The sequence below is a fragment of the Macrotis lagotis genome, chromosome 7 (assembly GCF_037893015.1).
Source record: "Macrotis lagotis isolate mMagLag1 chromosome 7, bilby.v1.9.chrom.fasta, whole genome shotgun sequence".
NCBI lineage: Eukaryota > Metazoa > Chordata > Mammalia > Peramelemorphia > Peramelidae > Macrotis > Macrotis lagotis.
Genome location: NC_133664.1, coordinates 144,820,823 through 144,841,225, shown reverse-complemented (window position 1 = coordinate 144,841,225; position 20,403 = coordinate 144,820,823). Strand labels below are relative to the sequence as shown.

The window sequence follows — 20,403 nt, the reverse complement described above, 5'->3', positions numbered from 1 at the left end:
AATATGCGTTAAGCAGGGCTATTCCTTAAAGACCACCTAGAAGCTTCAGCTGTTATTAAACAAAATAACGACTTCAAAGTGAAATGAAGAACTTATTTTACCAGTATTTTGCAGTCTATTTTTATCTATTTTCTTCCTAAGTATAATTTTTAGATAGACTGAGTTACTTTAGTAATCAGCTCTTCTCCCTCTTTTCCTAAGTCTTTATTTCAAGTACTTCTTAGGTCTCAGAAGAACAGAACTGACAATAACAGATAGGATTAACATTCTCCTCTATCTAGGTATTTGCTACCTCACCCAACCTTACAAAGAATTTCATTTAAGGTGAAAGTATGGCCCTTAGTCTTCTGTTCAGTCTTGGGTGGGAAATATTGACTCTTTGACTAGATTTCTCCTTGAGGAAGACCATGACATTAGGAAGGAAGACCATGACTTCAGTAAGGTAAGTGAACTAGATTTGCAGGTGTGCTGTTGTTATCAGTCTCACTTTTTCCTCTGGAGTCATCTGGGTCCACTGGTCAGATATGAATCAGGACAAGTGGAGATGATCCTGGATGCAAGACAGTCAGGGTAAAGTGATTTTCCCAAAGTCACACAGCTAGTAAGTATCAAGTAGCTGAGACCAGATTTGAATTCAGGTCCTCCTAATTCCAGGGCTGCTATTCTATACACTATACCACCTAGCTGCCTTTGATTTGGAAGTAAATGACATGATCAAATTTATATCCCCCAGTACTTTATTAGAATAGGTCCACCTCAAGGGCAAGTAGTTGGCACAGTGGATAGAGCACTGGTTCTGGAGTCAGGAGAACCTGAGTTCAAATCTGCACTCAGACATTAATAATTACATAACTTGTGACTTTGGGCAAGTTGCTTAATTCCATTGCTTTGCAAAAACTTAAAAAGAATAGTTCCACCTCTTATTGGAATACTCATTCTCTCTAATTGATTACCAATCAGAGTTGATTATCACCCTTGGGAATCCCCACTCTTCCAAGGGCATATAAACTATGAGCCCATCACCATGATTGATCTTTGACATTCAAGAGTATCAATGAATCCATTTTATTGGTAATATATTAGTTTATTAATGAAAGGATGAATTATATAGGATTATCATTCTTGAACTTTTTAAATGTCATAATGCCAAGTTTTGCCCTGCCAGGGCTCTCTCCCAAGTTCTAGATCTTGGAGCCTAACACAGGGCATATTTTTTGTGAAATTTTTTGCCCAACAAACTCAGTAAAGGGCCCAATCTAATGAATGCCAGGACGTGGTAATAGACGTATCATTCTACTCATTTTAAATATATGTTGTGCCAATTATTAATGTTCTTTTCTAAAGGTTTTCTATAATTTTAAATGTCAAAGTTTACTGAATATAATAATTTAGGGCAATAAGTGATTTTCAGTCAGCTGGAGCAAAATCATCTTCCATGTGCCAGTGAAGTAGCTATATGGATCATCTTAACTTTCCCATTCAAAATTTCCACATTTGTTAGTGTGCTCATTTTATCTTCTATCAAAAATTACACTTATGTTCCGTGTAAGTAGAGATGCAAGAAAAAAATTACAATTAACCTGCAATTCTATAAATCTAGAATCAGTTTACACTGATGGTTTTTTGTCATGCTTGCTTTGTTTTAAATGTTATTACTCTAATTAGAGGAGGATAAATGACTAGTTGAGCAAGGAGGTTGCATTGAAAACACAAATATTTTTAATCTGAAATGTACTAGAAACACAGATTACAGTAATTTTACAAACAAATAGGTCTATAGTTCTCTTTAGTCATTTTTATGCCTTTATATTTGAAAATTATGGACATGTGACTGATTTACCTTATAAGCATAAGAAAAGTTGTTTTTAAGAATTAGTAGAGAGGTTAAGATGCCTATGGGGGAAAAAAAACAGAAAATAATGAAGGACAAAAAAAGAAGTATAATGTATCAAAGGCACTTCGTTGAGGCATAGATTATAACTGGTTTGTGGGAGTCAGGGAAAGATAAGTGCTTTATTAGAGAGGAAATAATTGAATTAAGCTTTTAAAAGAATGAACTGCATTGCAATAGCTAGAGAAGGAGGGAGTACATTCCTGGAATAAGGAATCATATGAACAAAAGAGGAATGGAAGGGGAAAGCATCAGTTATGTTTAGGAACTACTTTGACAATTTGGCCAAATTGATCTGGGCTATTATTTATTGGGGGGATATTAGGAGGTAAATCTAGAAAGGTAGGTTACTTTTATATTGTTGAAAACATTGAATGCCAGTATATTAGCAGTATATTAGGTTACGTTTTGCCACATTCTACCCAGAAATGGCTCAGAAAAGATTTTTGTACAGTGCTGAATTCAAATTCAAAGTGATGCAGTTTGCAAGAGTGAATGGAAATCATGTTGTTGAATGTCAGTTTGGTCCTCCTCCAACTGAGAAAACAATCTGAGACTGGCTACAGGAAGAAGAAACCCTACTGAAATTGCCATGGCAGAAGGTCATGAGGAGCAAATCAGCAAAATGACCTGAGTTAGAAAGGGAATTAGAGATGGACTGAAAAGCAAAGGGCAATTGGAATTCATGTGTCCACAAAGATGGTTCAGCAAGAATTGCTGATGAAAAAGAAGTTACTGATTTCAAAGCAGGACACAACTGGTACTTCACAGGTTCATGAAATGGAATGGACTAAGCATGTGTGCATGCACCAGACTTCCCCAGGGTGTACTTGGTCAACTGTAGACTACAGCATAGGCAGGAGAGCAGGCAGAGCTTCTCCTAAGACAGTGATTTATCATCAAACATGAGGACAAGCTAATGAATGGGAGTTCTGTCAGTGATGAAGAGTTGTAAATGAGGTCAATAACTTTATATAATGCATCTTTTTTCAAATTTTGGGCCCCAAACTTAAGGTGTGTCTTATACATGGGGAAGTATAGTAAAAGTCAAAGATGAAACTGTCATTTCGAGTCTAGGTAACTGCAAGAAAAGTAGTTGCTCAATTAATTAATGTTATAATTAATTCTAATGTAATTATGCCAATATCATTTCCAATACTACAATTAATTAATTTTATTTAGGAGCTCAAAGACCTTCAAGATTGTGTAATAAGGACTAAAGGAAAGAATATTGAAACTGAAGTTCAAGGACTGCTTCAATTCTGAGATGATCAGGATGTTAAACTCAGATATATTATGGACATTTATTTTCTTATACTAGACAGTGACTTGTACTTTTTTAGGCTCATAGAAGCTTGAGGTCAGAAGAGCTGGTTTAAAGTCAGTTTGGCTATCATTTAATTCCATTAAGTCTAATATTTTTTGATAATGGTACAAATTCTCTTGATTGTCAAGCTTCTTAAAAAATTTACAAAAATGTTTTTTGGTAACTGGCAACATGTAAAACGTTACATTTATCAATATCTTTAGTCTCTAGTATAAGGAGAAAAAATATTTCCACCTAACTGATTCTTCACCATCAAAATCCTTGAGAGTCATGAACTGGGAACTTTAAATGATCTTAGGCAAATTATTCAACTTTTCTAGAACTGATGACTGACCTTGTAGAATGGCAGAAGTATTGAGGTAGAAATGGGAGGGGGGGAAGGCTTAAGGAAACATTGAACCAGGTGATCTCTCTAAACCTTTCTAGCTTCTAATCTTATGATACTGTGACTAAACCTTTCCTGAGTCTTTTTATTTTAATCCAATTCTAATGATAATTTTCATTTTAAAAAAATTTCACCCTTTTTAATCTCCATTTAATAAAGGAGAACAGAAAAATTTATCTCTACTACCAGATTTCTTAGTTTCACTAGACTATATAAATATATTAATATAAGCAACGCAAGGAGATTCACATAACTGGTTATAAAACAAAAGATAATATTCCTTGACACAGAATCATTTCATTTTTAATATAGGTATTCTTTAATATACAAAGTCACTAAAGTAATTAAAAATAAACACAATTCAATCATGGTACCATTAAAGGAGCCTACCATTATAGAGATGCTGGGGGGAGGGGTGGATTTGGGGGGGGGAGGGTTCAGATCTTTAATTTCATCTGTGCAGGAAATTACTAGTGTGTAAACTGCCTCCACCAATTCAGACTGATCTGTAGTTTAAGAGTCTCAGAAAGCTTTTTATGGATACCACAGGGTTAGTTAACTGAATTGCCTATAGTTTCATTGCTTTTATGTGTCAGATACAAGACTTGATTCAGGTCTTCCTAACTCCCAAGTCAGGCTACTATCTACCATGCAATAGTGACTTTCATACAATATCTATCTTATCTGTCTGAGCACAATAATTAAAAAAAACTTTCTTATATGATATACTTATGAGGAACATAAGACCATATTGCAAAAAAATCTTTAGACAAATGAGCATAAATTTCTGTCCAGACATAGCTAGTGATAGCTAGAGATAAGTCAACTACATTTGAAAAGACCTGTGAGAACTATGTGTAAAGAAAGAAAAACATTTGTAAATTCTAAGAAACTCTAGAGTCCAATTATTTGACAATGTGAAATTTTGTGCTTCTTTATAAAAACTCTATCCATATACAATTAGAATATTGAAAAGAGCCAATTACAGAGTCACTTAATCCAGTTGGAAGGATCGTTTTAAAGTTTAAAGAATAGTTGGTAGAATAAGGAAAAGTACAATTCTCTAAGACTGAAAAAAAATACCTAGAATTCAGAAAATATTATTGGTAAAAGTAAGAAGCCTGTTGTCAACTACTGGTCATTGGGAATAACTCCCACATTAAAGATTTTTTCATATTATTTGCTAAAAGATGTAATTATATGCCACCAACACCAATTCCTTTTAAAACATAATTTGATTTATAATAGATTTATAATAGAGATGAGAAAAACAAGGTACTGTAATGAAAACAGGCCCAAGTTTGAATCATAGCTCTTACCCTTATGGACCACGGACAAATTGTTTACCTCTTATGAGCCTCATTTTCCTCAGATTCTGTGATGTGACTACTTATAGGAAAGGAAACACTTTAATTTCCTTCAATTCATCCCTTTTATCTTATAATTAGCCTGAATAACACAAATCAGTAGGCTTCACAATAGTAGCTTCAGAGTCTTCTATATTTTGTCATTCTTCCTTCTCAAAGATCATGCCCATAAGATATCAACAATATTTTACCCCACAATGCAATTGTGAGAAAAAGTATTAGTATGAAATATGGTTTAAATATTATTTTTAAATATTATTATTATTGTTATTGTTCTGGTTTAGGATAGGAAGTAAATTGTGTGTATTTGAAGAATTTCAAGTCAAAAGACACTAATTTTATTGTCCCTCCAGTGTAGCTAAGTAAAACTATAGGGTAATTTGAATATATCTGGAATTAGTGGCCTGCATGATGATGAAAATTTCAAGGAATTTCTTCACCCCAACTCAAATATCAAGCTCTCTCAAGGGGGTTCCTGGTGATGTAGAAATAAAATGGTACAAAAAAGAGAATTGATTTGACTAGCTGGGAGTGATTGTGGATCTGAATCAGAAAAGAATTCAAAATGAGAAAAGAAGTCACATACTAACTACAATTAAGTTAAAAGATTGTAGACTGAAACTTCAGGAAATATAGCTAAGTTTCACAGAAGAGAAAGCTCCTCAGCAATTAGCAACAGTAGCTCTACAGAAAAGTAGTAAGGTTTTCCAGTAAGGATTCAATCATAAAATCATGAGATGTTTGGATTACACGTATTCCCTCTCCAGATGATGCCACTGAAATATGTGAGAAGGTTCTTATATTAAGGAGAATATTTTTATTTGTAAAATCAAGAACCTTTACTTTTCATGTGGTTCCTGATTTGGTCTGAAAAAAAGAGAATTGGGCTTCAGAGTTCTGGTTTGAACAGATATAATAGTGAACATGTTTACAAATAACATTTGAAACAGATTTCCTTCAACTTGGCCACAGTATTCATGGTACCATACTGAGATGGGTCTGAACTGTTAGAGGAAGCTGTCTGTTGTATGTGTTAACACATGTGCATGTATACGAGTTCTATAAAGCATAGTAAAGTTATGACATGTAGCAAAGAGCTGTTATTACAGTGTTTTTTAAATTAACAAATCTTATTCTCTATAGGAAAAAAATAGAAATGGACAGGTTCCATGCCTAAGAGAAGTTATTTTGAATGAAGAGGGTATATTTCTCACTGTAATCAGCTTGGATAAAAATCTAAGGAGATTTGAAATCAAGAATGCTTTTAAAAAAAAAAACATAGATCTGTACTCCCTAGTACAATTCATTCCTTTTTTTAAAATTCATTCTTTATAGCATGAATTTTCCCTTCAGAAAGATAGTTCATCATGTTTTCGAAATAAGTATTGCAGAGCTAGGAAGGATTCTTAACATTCCCCATCACAGTCTTTTTTTTTTATTCCTTCCTCATTCAATCCCTTTTGCTTTTTAAGAACATCTCATTTTTATAAGATATTTCATTTGCTCTGTTCATTATATTGTTACAGCTTAACGCTCATTTTTGTTACATTTAACATTTTGGCCCTAGTTGATTGTAAGAGAAAACATTGCATTTAATGAGTACACAAAGTATTTCTTCACAAGGACCCCACAATGAGATCAGTAATGCAATCCTATTTTATAGGCAGGAAAGCTGAAGGAGGTTTAAGTGACTTGTCCATAATCATTTAGCAAATCAAAGTTCAGAGATTTGAACCCAATGCTCAGATCCTGGGTCCAGTGGATATGGATTTTTAAAAAATGACTTAGGTTTAAGTTGACAGATATGAAGTTTTCTGCCCATTTCAAACATATACAAAAAATTATGAGGTTAAAAAATTTGTCATGTTATATTTCATTTTCGGGATTAAGAACAATAATTATTTCTAAGAAGCCATTATACTCTCACTATAAAAAGGCATAACAACACCTAATGACTCCAAATACTTAAGGGAAATTAATTTTCTAATTTAGCTTTAGTTTTTGTCTGTTAGTTTATAAACAATGATATCTTGAATTTCAAATAGAAAAGAAAGATCTTTTTTTTCTATTCTCTGCTATGACAAAAGTGGCAAAGTTAGGCTTAATATCGCTTAGTTGTGTCACTCTGCCCACTCAGGTAAAGTTGAGCTCTGAGAGAGTAGGCAGGTGATCTGAAGTGCTAACAATAGTTCATTTCTTGAACAACCTTCTTAGACCTAAAGTGATTTAAAGGCAAAGCAAATAATGCTATTTTAACATGGCACCAAAGGAAGCATATTTCATAGGATCCTAGGAAATAGATTGGAAGGCAACTTAGAGGTTACATTGCTGAACTCTGATTCCCACAGATAAGGAAACTGAGACTCAGTAAAATTAAATGACATCTCTAGTTAAGAAAAATTCTTAAGTATGCTTAAGAGTAGACATGTTTACAAAGAGCATTTGAAAACTGACATTTGTCCATACATACGTAAAAATTTTTCACTGTCATAATAGTAGTTTTAAGTCATAACAAATTCTTGTCAAATGATGGTGAATTTTAAATAGAAAACTATATTAGCATCAATTACTAAATTATATTTTTGAGTTTGTCATGTGTACCACATATTTCTCTGCAAAGTAGAGATTTAGAGGTAGTCCTCCCCAACATATTGAGTAGATTTCCTGTAAGGGATTTTTAAGGGGACAGAGACCAGAGGCACAGAAGGTGGAGGGTTCTACATGGGCTGCAATTTATGTCACTGAAGCCAGTATACATATGAGGAGATCGGAGTCCAACAAAATATTTTTAGGTACATTTTCTGTATTAAGAGAATGATAGGGCTGAAATGTTCTCCAAAAGCAAAGACTCCAATTTCTTATTTTTCAGATTTGGAAACAGAATCAGAGAAGGTATGTACTTAAAGTGGCAAAGCTTCCAAAGGCAGAACTCCCAATTCATTGTTTTTTTGACTTGTTCATAATTTTTTTATTCTTTGTGACTTTAAAAATAAGCAGTCTGTGGACTTAAAAATCAAGTAAATCTAATGAAGCAAAATAGGAAAAAATAAAATTTGGATTTTAAATGTTAAATAATTGTTCAATTGCCTTTTTAGCAAATCCATTGCAGGTTTGTTAAAGCTACTGAAAACTCATAGAAATGCTCTACAGGATGGTAATACTCATTATAAAGGAAAACAACTCACTCATGATATGTCTCCCCACATTACCCACTTTTGATCTACCCTAAAGCACTAACAATTACAAACTGTTCCCTTCTCATTGTATTTGGTTTTAAATGATCTTACCGTCACATCTTGAAACTGAAGCCTCATTGCAGAGCCAGATGGCTGAGGGCGACTAGTGATTTCTAATATGGTCCTCAGAAGGATATCCAGTAAACTGGTCACAATCACATCTATTTCTTCCAGAACAGATTTTTCCTGAAGAGAAAAAATGTAAAGACATACACATGTATATACTGTATTTGTGCAGAATGTAACACAGATTTTTATCTCCCCTTTTAAATGATAAAAGGAAAATAGATTTTTCAAATTTAGAATGAGCATTATAAAATTTTAGAGCTGAAAAGAACCTTGGAAATAATATAGCACAATTCCTTTGTTTTATGAATGGTGAGACTACAAAGAGCCAGAAAATTAGGTGATTCTCCCAAGGCTACACAAGCCTGCTGCTGTAGGCCAACTAAAAAATGTGCCATTAATATTCTTCACATCTAGTGGCAGCTGGGGGCACAGTGAATAGAGCACCAGCCAGCCCCAGAGTCAGGAGGATCTGAGTTCAAATGTGACCTCAGATACTTAATAATCCTAGTTTTGTGTGACCTTGGGCAAATCACTTAACTCCATTGCCTTATAAAAAAAACCCACCCCCAAAATAGATTAAAACATATTCTTCACATCTTTACATCAGACATCCCCCATCCCACCCCCCCAGAAATATGTATTAGGAAATGGGAAAGAAGTTAACTAGTTTTTTAAAAAATTATCACTACAATCCCTATACATAAACAATATAAAGCAAGTCTTCCATAAGTAAGTTGCAGCCTTTCTAGTAAGACAAATGTGCCAGTGCTGTGTAAACTGATCTAGCCGAACCAGGTCTAACCAATGTCAAAAATCATCAGAATAGGGCAGATAATGCTATGCCTGCTGTTTAACATTGATCCCATGCTGTTGGTAATTAGGACTCAAAACAGCTGCATAGGGCAACCCTCTGAGGACAACAAGTTAACCCCTACAAGAAATTGTTGAGAATTCTGCCTTAAAGAAAGTAAATATTGAAGGATTGTTGGCTAGAGATTTATAGTACATATTCTTATGTTTATATCTGAATGCATATGTGAGTGGGGATAGGGTAGGAGGTGGGAATCTAGACTTGTTATTTCATACATGTGAAGAATGCTTATTTTGGAAATTTCCTCCATCAATCAATATAGATAGATAATTTTCCATTGGTGCAAAAGATTATAGATTTTAGAGCTGGAATGGAACTGGAGGTCTGTGAAACCAACTGCCTCCCTTCTCCCATTCAGATAAGGGACCTGAGGCTCCAAAAAGTACATAGGGTCATATAACTGTAAGTACCTGAAGCAAGAACCTGAGTTCTTTCTGAATCCATGTCTGGAGTCCTTTCTGTAATGAATTGGCTGGGTAAAATGGGGAAATCACTTGTTTGAGGTCACATTGCCTGTTTCAGAGACAAGACTGAAAGCAAGTCTTCCTAACTTCCTATCTTCCTAACTTCTTAATTTCCTCTATTTAATAAGTTAAGTTGCTTCTTAATATATACTATGAGTACATTAAACATCCTCTGGACAAATTAGTTTTCCTTTGGGTATCTCCATTAGCATTTTTCAAACTGTGGATTCAGGTTTCTGCTCCTTATCTAGAGACTCTGTCACTTCTAAGCCCAAACAGACAATTTGAAATTAAAAATCATTTCCCCTAAGACTTTCAGTAAACCCTGCTTATTTTCTCACCATTAGAAAGAAGGGTTTGAGAAAAAAACAACCCATCAAAGTGAGGTGTGGAGTTCTTATCCTTATATTCATAAGAGATGAACATACATTTTCACTCACAATGCTACTCTGCCTTCATCACTTCTACCTTCACTCTCATTTTCCTTTTCAAAGTCCCTAATGAGGTCTGGTAGCCTAGGTAATATAAATGAGGAAGTCAGTCATCCTTTCCTGGGCAGTGGCCTCTCTGGGTGAATATTCAAAGAGCATTCTTCAGGGAAAGTAGTTCTGGCCTCTTCCTGAGCAATAGCTCTATTCCCAGAATAAGGGTCAAAATGACATAACCCTATTTCATTCACTGTTAAGTCAACATGTTAATAGAAAAAGAATAAGGAAAATTGAGATGGGATAATAGATATAGAATAAGAGGGAGAAAGAAACAAAAATGAATAGAATCATTGTCCAGTAGTATATCTGGTTCAAGGAAAAGTTATTTTAAAAATAATCAATGTCAATGAGCACCGTTCATTAGTAAAGGTGCTAGAGTTACAAAATTGAACAAGAATACGATCTATGAATATAAATAGGAAAACAATAAGTTGAGATTCAACCTATAGAGCTCCTTCCCAACAAGTTCTAAAAGAATTTCAATATTTCACTGCTATAAAGAAGCATTTTTTAAGGTACAGCTAGAATTTTAATCAAGATAACAACAAAAATGACAATGATATGCATATATGCTTTAAAGTTTGCAAATTGCTTTACATATTTACCTTTCTATAAAATATTATATTTATATAATGTATCACATTTACATAATTTTTCTGTTATAATTACAAAATTGTCATTTGATACAACAATCCTAGTAAGAAGATGTTATTATTACATCCACTTTACTGTGGAGAAAACTAAGGCTGGCAGAGGATAAATGACTTGCTTAGGATCATATTGCCAGTAAGTGTCTGAGGCTGTATTGAACTAGAGTTTTTCTCCAGTACCCCCAAAGGTGCCAAAGATAGTGAAACTTAGGATTTCAGGGAAAAAAATACATGATAGCCAAACTCTTTCCAACTTATGGGTGGATGCTTTGGGTTTTTGTGTTATAGATTACTTTGGCAGTCTGGTGAAGCCTGTGGAACCCTTCATAGAATGATGTTTTTAAAAACACAAATAAATTATGTAGGACTACAAAGGAAAGCAAACATTAATGAAGATAAAAATGTATTTATCCCTATCCAGGTATATGAGCCCCTAAAATATAAACATGGATCTATAGTTTCTCTGTTTAAGAATCCAAGATCCAGGGAATTTACTCCAAAAGGACAGTCCTTTTAGGATCCAGTTATTGAGAAATATTCAAGACTTGTTATGGAGATTTTCATATTTTGGGACAATAACATTAATAGTTAAAAGATGGTAAACCTATAGCTAAAAGAGACCTTGGAGACCATCTAGTTGAATACCCTCATTATAAAAATAAGAAACTTGAGGTCCAAGACTAATTGACTTGCCCAAGTTTAGACAAGTAGTAGTTAGCATCAGACATGGAATTTCAATCCAGATCTTCTAACCCAGATCCAGTGTTTCTTCCACGGAATCACACTTGAAATTTTAGTAGTTCTTCACAGTTTACCAAATATGTCTATATCTGTTCTTACATGACACCCATGACTGGGTTTGCAATAAAAGCAGGATGGCTATTATAATTTCCATTTTAGCATTGAGGACTTCTGGGCTCAGAGAAGTTACCTAGCAGACATGGGGCCAGAATTTGGGTCTTCAGCTTCCAATTCTAGAGCTTTTTCTGCTCTATCAGATCACTTCATAAAGACTAAGAATAAAGAATAAAGTCTTTGCTTTATAGGAAGGAATTTGTCTTTGCTCTGTAGGAAGAGATTTTTCATTGCCAAAGAATATTTTTCATATCAAGAATAAAGACACTTGTGGGATCTCTCAAGATGTCCAATTTTTCTCATTTTCCATTACAACTTCTTTTGAAATCTAAGGGTGAGAAACTCAAATTGCACAGAGTAACAAGTGTTTTGCTTGGTGAAAAATCAGTCCCACTATCTTATAACAAGTATTTCAATATGAAAAGAAGAAAAGGTAAATCTAAGTGGAAATCAAAACAAGTATCATGCAGGCTTATGTCTTAGTAGTTGCATTTTTTTTTTAAAAATTCAAGTCTTAATGTTATTTGATTAGTAGAGGACACATAGAAGTTTATATTTTATGAATGTTTACTTACTGAGCTATTTTTCTTGATGAGACAAAATATGTTGCTAAGAATGCGTGCACACATGATAAGGTCCTTTTGTTCTTGTAAATGCATATGGAGATGATGCAAAACAACAGGCAGAAGTATGTATCGAGAATCTGAAAAGGAAAAAGTCATTAGGATCATTTCTTTCTGAGGTCTCAACTGGAACATTTGCTATATTTCCCTTCTTAAATAATATTAAAATATATAGATACATTTTAAAAACTATATGTGTATTTTTTTAAATTAGTCTGTGGAATATGTACTTCTAAATATTTTGGCATAAAAGTATAAATATTTTAGACTTTATATAATTTTTAATCATTTGCAAATGAAGGAATGAATGCAGCTAGTCTGTAGGATATGCACTTCTAAACATTTTGGCATGAAAGTATAAAATATTTTAGAATTTATATAATTTTTCAATCATTTGCAAATGAAGGAATGAATACATCTAGTCTCCCACATAGTGCCTTATGCTCTCTAAGGACTGTTACCTTGAGGATCAGTTGTGTTTCTCTCCTCCACCATGTTCCCCTCAGGCAAAATACAGATAAACCTATGGCACCTGTTGGCAGAAAGCTCTGGCTCCATTTCTTTTACTTATTATATCTTTAAGTGCCCTTAAATCCAGTTTCCACAAATCATTTAGTTTATAGACATTTCATTTAGCCTGCACACTTGCTCTTGACCCCATTACCAGGTTATAAAATCCCATTTCTAATTAGTATTCCTGCCTCTTATCTACATCAGAGGGATAAAACAAAATAAAACAAAACAAAATTGTAATCCTCTACAATAAATATGCTCTATAATCCTACTAATTGAGTATGGAATTTGGTGAGCACAAATGCTATGTTTGGAAATTTTTCTTAGGATACCAAAAGAGAACCCAACTTCAGGTCTACTACTACTACTACTACTACTACTACTACTACTACTACTACTACTACTGCCACCATTTAAAGTTTTAGTATATTTCATTTTAAGAAAACCTAAGGAGAATTCAGACTTAGAGAATAAATCAAATGGAAGTTGTTCATTTTTATTAGAGAATAATTCATTATTTTATGAAGTACTTGACTGGCAGGGGTCTTTCAAATGGTAAGCTTCCAAGATACATTTAAATATTTGTTTAGAAATCAAAAGTTATTTGAAACAGAATCCAGAAGCTCAAAGTATTTGGAATTACAACTACAATTCAATCAGACAGGAAGAAAAAATCATTTCTGAAATTGTTAGTGTATTGATAATGAAGTTGGTAACTACAGTAACACATATAACACTTTGGGCTTATAAAAGAATTTTCCCACAGCAACCCTGAATATCAGATAGTACAATGTTATTATATTCATTTTATAGGTGTAGAAAATGAAACATAGAGGTTAAATCATTTATCCATGGTCACAGAGGTTGATAGGCTAGTCTTGAATCTATTACTCTTTCTGCTATGCAACACATATGATTTATAAAAACCATTCTAAGGACATATACATTGCAAGAAAACAGAAATCTATTTGTGAAGAATAGGCAAAGCATATGGCTACACTGCCTAGGAATTTACTGCTAGGCTCCTTGAGGGTAAGGACTCTATTTTTGCTCTCTTACAGCCTAGAAAGAATTTAAGACTTGTTCGTCTGCTACTACTAATAATTATTATTAGTGGTTTTTATATTTTGAATACTACCTTTCTTTTTATTAATGGTTTTTATACTTTGAATACTGCCTTTCCTTCATTAAAACAAAACAAAGGTCTTTATAAGTTTTTCTTAATCAGAGAAGATTCAGAGAATACAGTATTCAGGAGTTATTTAAGCAATCCAATAACAGAGCATGGAAGAGTTTCTTAAAGAACAAAGTTTTTAAAATATCTATATAACATAATAGCATGTGGGTCATAGCTATTGATCAGAATTTAAAACCACCTCAATCAATAATAGACAACTGACTATTGTGTAAAGACAAATGACAAATGAAACTCCAGCAACTAGTTAGCTGAGGGATGTTATGCCTATGCTAGCCTTTAAAGAGCAAGGGTTGGGTAATTCACTATTTCTTTATGTTTCCTGGAAAGTATAGCAGGGTGGGGAGGGGAACTAGTTTACCCAAATTGCATAGATAATGGCATTCTGAGGCAAATTCACAAATAGAGAAGAGAGGCTGCAGTTGCTGGTAGAGTTTAGTAAGTGAAGAGTCAACAATCTGTCTCAAGTAATTGGAATTCTGCTTAGGAGAATACACACCCTACAAGAGAGATAGGGTTAAGTGGCACAGTGGATGGAGTATAAAACCTCCAGTCAGAAAGACTCATCTCCCTGAGTTCAAATCCAGCCTCAGAAGCTAACTAGCTGTGTGACCCTAGGCAAGTCACTTAACCCAGTTTGCCTCAGTTTCTTCATCTATACAATGAACTGGAGAAGAAAAAGGTATCTCTGCCAAGAAAACCCAAATGGGGCCATGAAAAGGGATCTGACTGAGATAACCTGGCAACAATAGAATATTGGATCCTATAATATGGGTTTTATATTTTCCTGAAGAGTAATGCCCTAGGTCAAAATTATATAGCAGTACCAGAGACCAAGATTTCAGCTGAGTCCAAAATTAGAGAAAATAGAGACTTCACCTAAGCATCTGCTGGTCCTAGATTACAGATTCTATTTCTTTTCTAAATTACATAGCAGTAACCTAGACCAGAATTTCAGCCAGCCTGAGTCTGGAGATGGCAGAGATTATGGAAAAGCATTGGAATGAAAGGTTTAATATAGCAGATAAATTTCACTTTGCAAGTAATGCAAAAACAGCACCAGGAGATATCAAGGATCCAGCTATGTCTGGGCCATACACATTCCCTTGTCATTATTCAGGCATATCCAAATCTTTGAGACCCCAAAGACTTAGTACTGTCTATGAGGTTTTCTTGGCAAAGATGTTGGACTAGTTTGACATTTCCTTCTCCAGTGGATTAAAGCAAAAAGAGGCTAAATTATTTTCCAGGGTCAGGCAGTTACTAAGTATTTGAGTTTAGATTTGAACCTAGTCTTCCTGACTCCAGTCCCAGGATGCTAGCCCACTGAACTGCCTAGCTGCCTCCTATGCATTTCCTATATGTGTGCTTTTCTATTGATGAAAGCAGTGGGTACACACTTCCTGAAATAAGGTGGATATATTAATAAAAGAATGGACTCTGGGTTTATAGAAGAGATATTGTGTTCCTCATAATGACATTTTATTAAATATTTTTGCTTTGAGATAACTGAATCTTCTGGTGGTTCACAGAGAGGTATACATTGGTGTGGTCTCAGTAGCTATTGTTTTATTAGAGTACCTACTCAAAGGGGAATTAAAACTTGCTATTTCTTTTTTTTATGAAGGAGAGGGGGTGGAGAACCTATACTATGATTAGGAATTGGGGGATAATTGAAGGATACTACAGATGCCTTGCCTCATTTGAGTCACATCAATTCTGTAAAGTAAAATACTGAAGATATTATCTTCTTTTTATAAATGAGAGAGCTGAAGTTCAAGAAGGTTAAGTAATGTAGCTGCTGAATATCAGAAGTGGAATTTGAACCCACATATTACTTACTGCAGTTCCATTACTGCTCTTGTCTTTTCATCAACAGGTATGGTATCCATCAATGCAAATTATTGAATTAATGTGCTTAGATACTATTAAGATCAGGAGCCTATGTTATTAGTTATTCTGTCTTCATTTCCCAGTCTTTCCGAAGGTTAAATTAGCTGACTGGTTAAAATGCTAATTCTTGTTTTTAAAACAACAACAAAAAAATTCCCAAACTGACCAAGCAGGGAAAATGCAATTTAAGCAAGAATCTTTTCATACAGACTGGTGGAAGTGAAAGGCTGAAATGTGAAAAAAAAACTTTGCTTATCTGCTTGGAAGGTTCAATGCATAATCTTTCAATCTCATATTCATCTACTCTGCTGACCTTTAGTCAGGAAGCAATACTAACTCCAATATGTTAAGTGTGAATTTTAAAAGTTACTTTCCTAAGTGACTCCAAAATAAAGATATATGCTGATCTTTGCTTCTTCTAAGAATAGTCCTCTGACCAGGGATCCTATAAATCAGCACTTTAGAATGAGTTGGAGTGATATTAAGATGAGTCGCGTGATCAGACCCATATGGCCATCACAGCTCATCCTCACCAGATAGGGCATGTAAATAAGCTGGATGCCAGCAAGACACCTCAGCAGCTGAGGCATGGCAGTCTCACATGGAAATGATTAGAAACAAGATGGGCAGAGTGTTCTGTTCATATGAATTGAACCCAAGAAGAAAGGTGAAGTGAGCACAGAGAAAGAACTTTTTTCCCTGACTGAGACAAATAGGAATAGAATATAAAGTACCATAATTTTCATCAAACATTTCCAAAAATAATCACAAAAGCTAAGAAAAGGATAGACACACTTTAAGTGATCCCCTTTAGACAGGACTACAGGCCACCAACTTTTCTTTCTAGTCATGTTCCCTACATGGAAATTCCCACCCAGGAAGAAAGAATAGCAATACACAGTGACAAAGTATATTGCTAATTTATCTTGAGTATACAGGATGGGCAGTGGCCAGAGTCTCCTCAAGCAAAGGGTACTCTTCTGTGAAAGCCTCAATCTTTTTTACATAGTTCTGCTGAAATGCCCCTCAACTGAGGTTTGGGAGTCTATCATCTTCTCATTTGATGACAGCTAGAGTAGGTCATGATAAAGAGACTCATTACTGCATGATAGCCACTATTTTTTTTCCCCCAATCTGACTGTGTCGTATCAGGAGCTGATTGTGAAAGCAATTGTTGAGGATGGCTGAACAAATTGTTATACATGAATGCAATGGATTATTGACTGTACCATAAGAAAAGATGATGACAAAGAGTTAAGTGAAATTTGGGAAGATGTTTATGAATTGAAGCAGAATGCATTAAGCAAAACAGAGGCCAATAAGCCCAATAATGCAACAGAAAACAACATTTAAAGAGACAAAAATCTTGTCAATGCAATGACTAATCTTAGGTCCAAAAAAGACATAATGTGAAAGAAAACTCTCTCGGTGAGGAGTTTGGAATGGAGTTTGGAATGGAGTTTGGGATGGAGTATACATTGGAGCACATGGCTAGTACTAGTTTGTTTTATTTCACTATAATCTTTTTTATAAGGGAAAAGGGAAGGAGAAAATCTTTGAGAAGTGACAGAAATATTTTTTAAAATATGTATTTTTTTTAAAAAACATGCATTTAAAAAAAAGACAACCAATGATTTTTTTCAGACCACAAGGCCAATAACAAATACCATTCTTTTCTTGTACTACATGTGCAATGGTAGATAGAGTCAGTCAAGACATACATAATCACATAGGGATTGTGAAGGAAATATTCTGAAAATGAGATATCATCTCAAGGATGAAAACAGTATCAACTCTACCTCACAGAGGAAAAATACTTTCAAAGTGCTTATACAGACATTATCTTCATAGAAAGGATTTTCATAAATGTCAGAGACTGAAGGGACAGTAGAGATCATTTAATCCAATCCTCTCACTTTGAAAGTAAGGAAACTGAGGCCTTCAGAGATAGTGACTTCATTAAAGTCATGAAATTATTCAGCTTTACATGATCCTCTCAATAAAAGTCTGTTAAAGTGGACAGCCAAAATATTAGGACCTCCCTTTTTCAGTTGAGTAAGCAGACTCAGAGAGGCAACTGATTAAGTTCACATGGTTTGTAAATAGGAGAACAAGATCTAAAACCCCATATCAAGAGTTCAGTATTCTTTCCACTACCAATGGTGTCAAACTCAAATAGAAATGAATCCCTGCCAATTACATATTGACTTAGAAAACCAAAAATTAACATGATATATGATTCATTGACTACCAATTACATTAGGAAGTTTTATTAGGAAAACTGTTAGTATAATTAATTATATCAATAACAAACCTATCAGAAATCATATGATTATATCAATAGATGCTGAAAAAGCTTTTGACAAATCTTACTGAAAACACTAGAGAGTATAGGAATAAATGGATTATTCCTTAAAATAATAAGCAGTATCTATCTGAAACTACCAACAAGCATTATATGCAACAGGGATAGCTAGAGGCATTCCCAATAAGATCAGGAGTGAAACAAGGAATGCTCATTATCACCACTACTATTCAATATTGTATTAGAAATGTTAGCTTCAGCAATAAGAGAAGAAAAAGAAATTGAAGGAATTAGAATTGGGAAGGAAGAGACAAAACTCTCATTCTTTTGCAGATGACATGAAAGTATACCTAGAGAATCCCATTTAAAAAACTATTAGAAATAATTAGCAACTTTAGCAAAGTAGCAATATATACAACAAACCCTCATAAATCCTCAACATTTCTATACATAACTAGCAAGATGCAGCAGAAAGAGCTAGAAAGAGAAATTCCATTCAAAGTAACCTTAGAAAATATTAAATACCTGGGAGTCTACCTGCCAAAGCAGACTCAGAAACTTTTTGAAAACAATCACAAAACACTTCTCACACAAATAAAATCAGATTTAAATAACTGGGGAAACATCAACTGCACATGAACAATTCTACCAAACTAAACTACTTGTTTAGTGCCCTACCAATCAAAATTCCAAAAAAAAATTACTTTAATTAATTAGAAAAAGTTATAAGTAAATTTATATGGAGAAATTAAAAGTCAAGAATTTCCAGGGTTTCAATGAAAAAAGTGTAAAAGAAGATGTCTTAGCCTTACCAGATCTAAAATTACATTATAAAGCATCAGTCATCAAAACTGTCTGGTATTGGCTAAGAAATAGAGTAGTGGACCAGTAGAATAGACTGCGTGCAATAGCAGGAAATGATTATAGTAATCTGCTGTTTGATAAACCCAAAGAGTCTAGCTATTGGGATAAAAACTCTCTCTTCAATAAAAACTATTGGGAAAATTGGAAGTTAGAATGGAAGAAACCTGGATTAGATCAACATCTCACACCCTATACCAAGATAAGATCAAAATGGATACACGATTTAGATATAAAAAAACAATATTATAAACATTTGGAAGTTTTCCCTGACACCTGAGAGGTGAATTTCACAAGTTTGTCCTAATGCCACACTCCTTCTCTCTACCCAATGAGTCTAAGGCCTATGCTTTTTTTATACTGAACAGTACTTTTACAAATATGATAAATGGGGCCAGGAAGTCTGCATAAAATTTCTTGAGACTGACCCAAAGCTTATAAATCATTATTTCAAAAGAAATCATCATTTCATCAGTCAAGATTGCATTAATTACCTCTCCAATCCTAAGTAAATGACCTGTATTGGTTGCCTTTTTTTTTTCAAAATAATTCATCCCATGGTGGCCAACTTTCTAGGGATAGGCCTTTTCTAAATCAGCTAGGCTGGTCCTCAGGTAGCAATCTATTGTTGAGCTAAAACTTAAGTCTTTTCAGCTTAAGATATACAATGTTTTCTGTGGGTATATCCTTTAAGATACTGGGGTCATTATCAGTTTACATTGAAGGATAAGGAGAACCGTAGTAAATTATAAATGAAACTATTTATGAAAAAGTTTAGCACTGACATCCAAAGAAGTTTTACTGATTCTATGTACAGATTCAGAAATGGCATTGGATATTCTACTTTTATTTTGGTTCATTTTAGTCTGTCCTAAGGGGAAAAAAATTAACATATAGCTGGCAAAACTAGTTATTTCAGTTTAGGAACTGATGCTAACATATGATTTTGACAGTATTTAAACTCTTATATGGGAAAACCCTTCAGGAACTTGGACTTGAAATAAGTTTTTGGTAAATGTTCTCAAGACTCTGCTAATTGGAGATAGCCCTGAAGCAAGAGTTTTCTGAATCTGGCAAAGGTTAGCATGATATGAAAGGGATTGGCAATAAAGAGAAAATATGCAGAGGAAATAAAAAGGGTTTGCAAGGTCAAAACCTGAATGCTTTTAGTCAAAGTTTATTGTTGGACTATCAGAAAATACATGTGCATTCCTTAATTCACATACATTCACACATACAGAAAAAAATATATATATATGAAGATATAGATATATGTGTGTATATAATATATATTTTATATATGCATGTTTATATCTATACACTTTAAATCATCTTGTTTTTAATAACACAATTGTTACCAAATATATGTTCTCCACCTAGTCAGGCATCCTTTTAGCAGTAGAGGGCAAA

General features: G+C 34.0%; 1 protein-coding gene across 1 annotated transcript in view; it reads right to left on the bottom strand.

The window, feature by feature from the left end:
* Positions 1 to 20,403, bottom strand: part of DOCK4 (dedicator of cytokinesis 4) — a 345,771-nt gene that overhangs the window by 126,231 nt on the left and 199,137 nt on the right. The window contains exons 24-25 of the mRNA XM_074195289.1: positions 12,179 to 12,306; positions 8,258 to 8,392 (exon numbers count right to left, since the gene is read on the bottom strand). Coding sequence (XP_074051390.1) covers positions 8,258 to 8,392; positions 12,179 to 12,306 — 263 coding nt within the window. The remainder of the gene's footprint in view (positions 1 to 8,257; positions 8,393 to 12,178; positions 12,307 to 20,403) is intronic.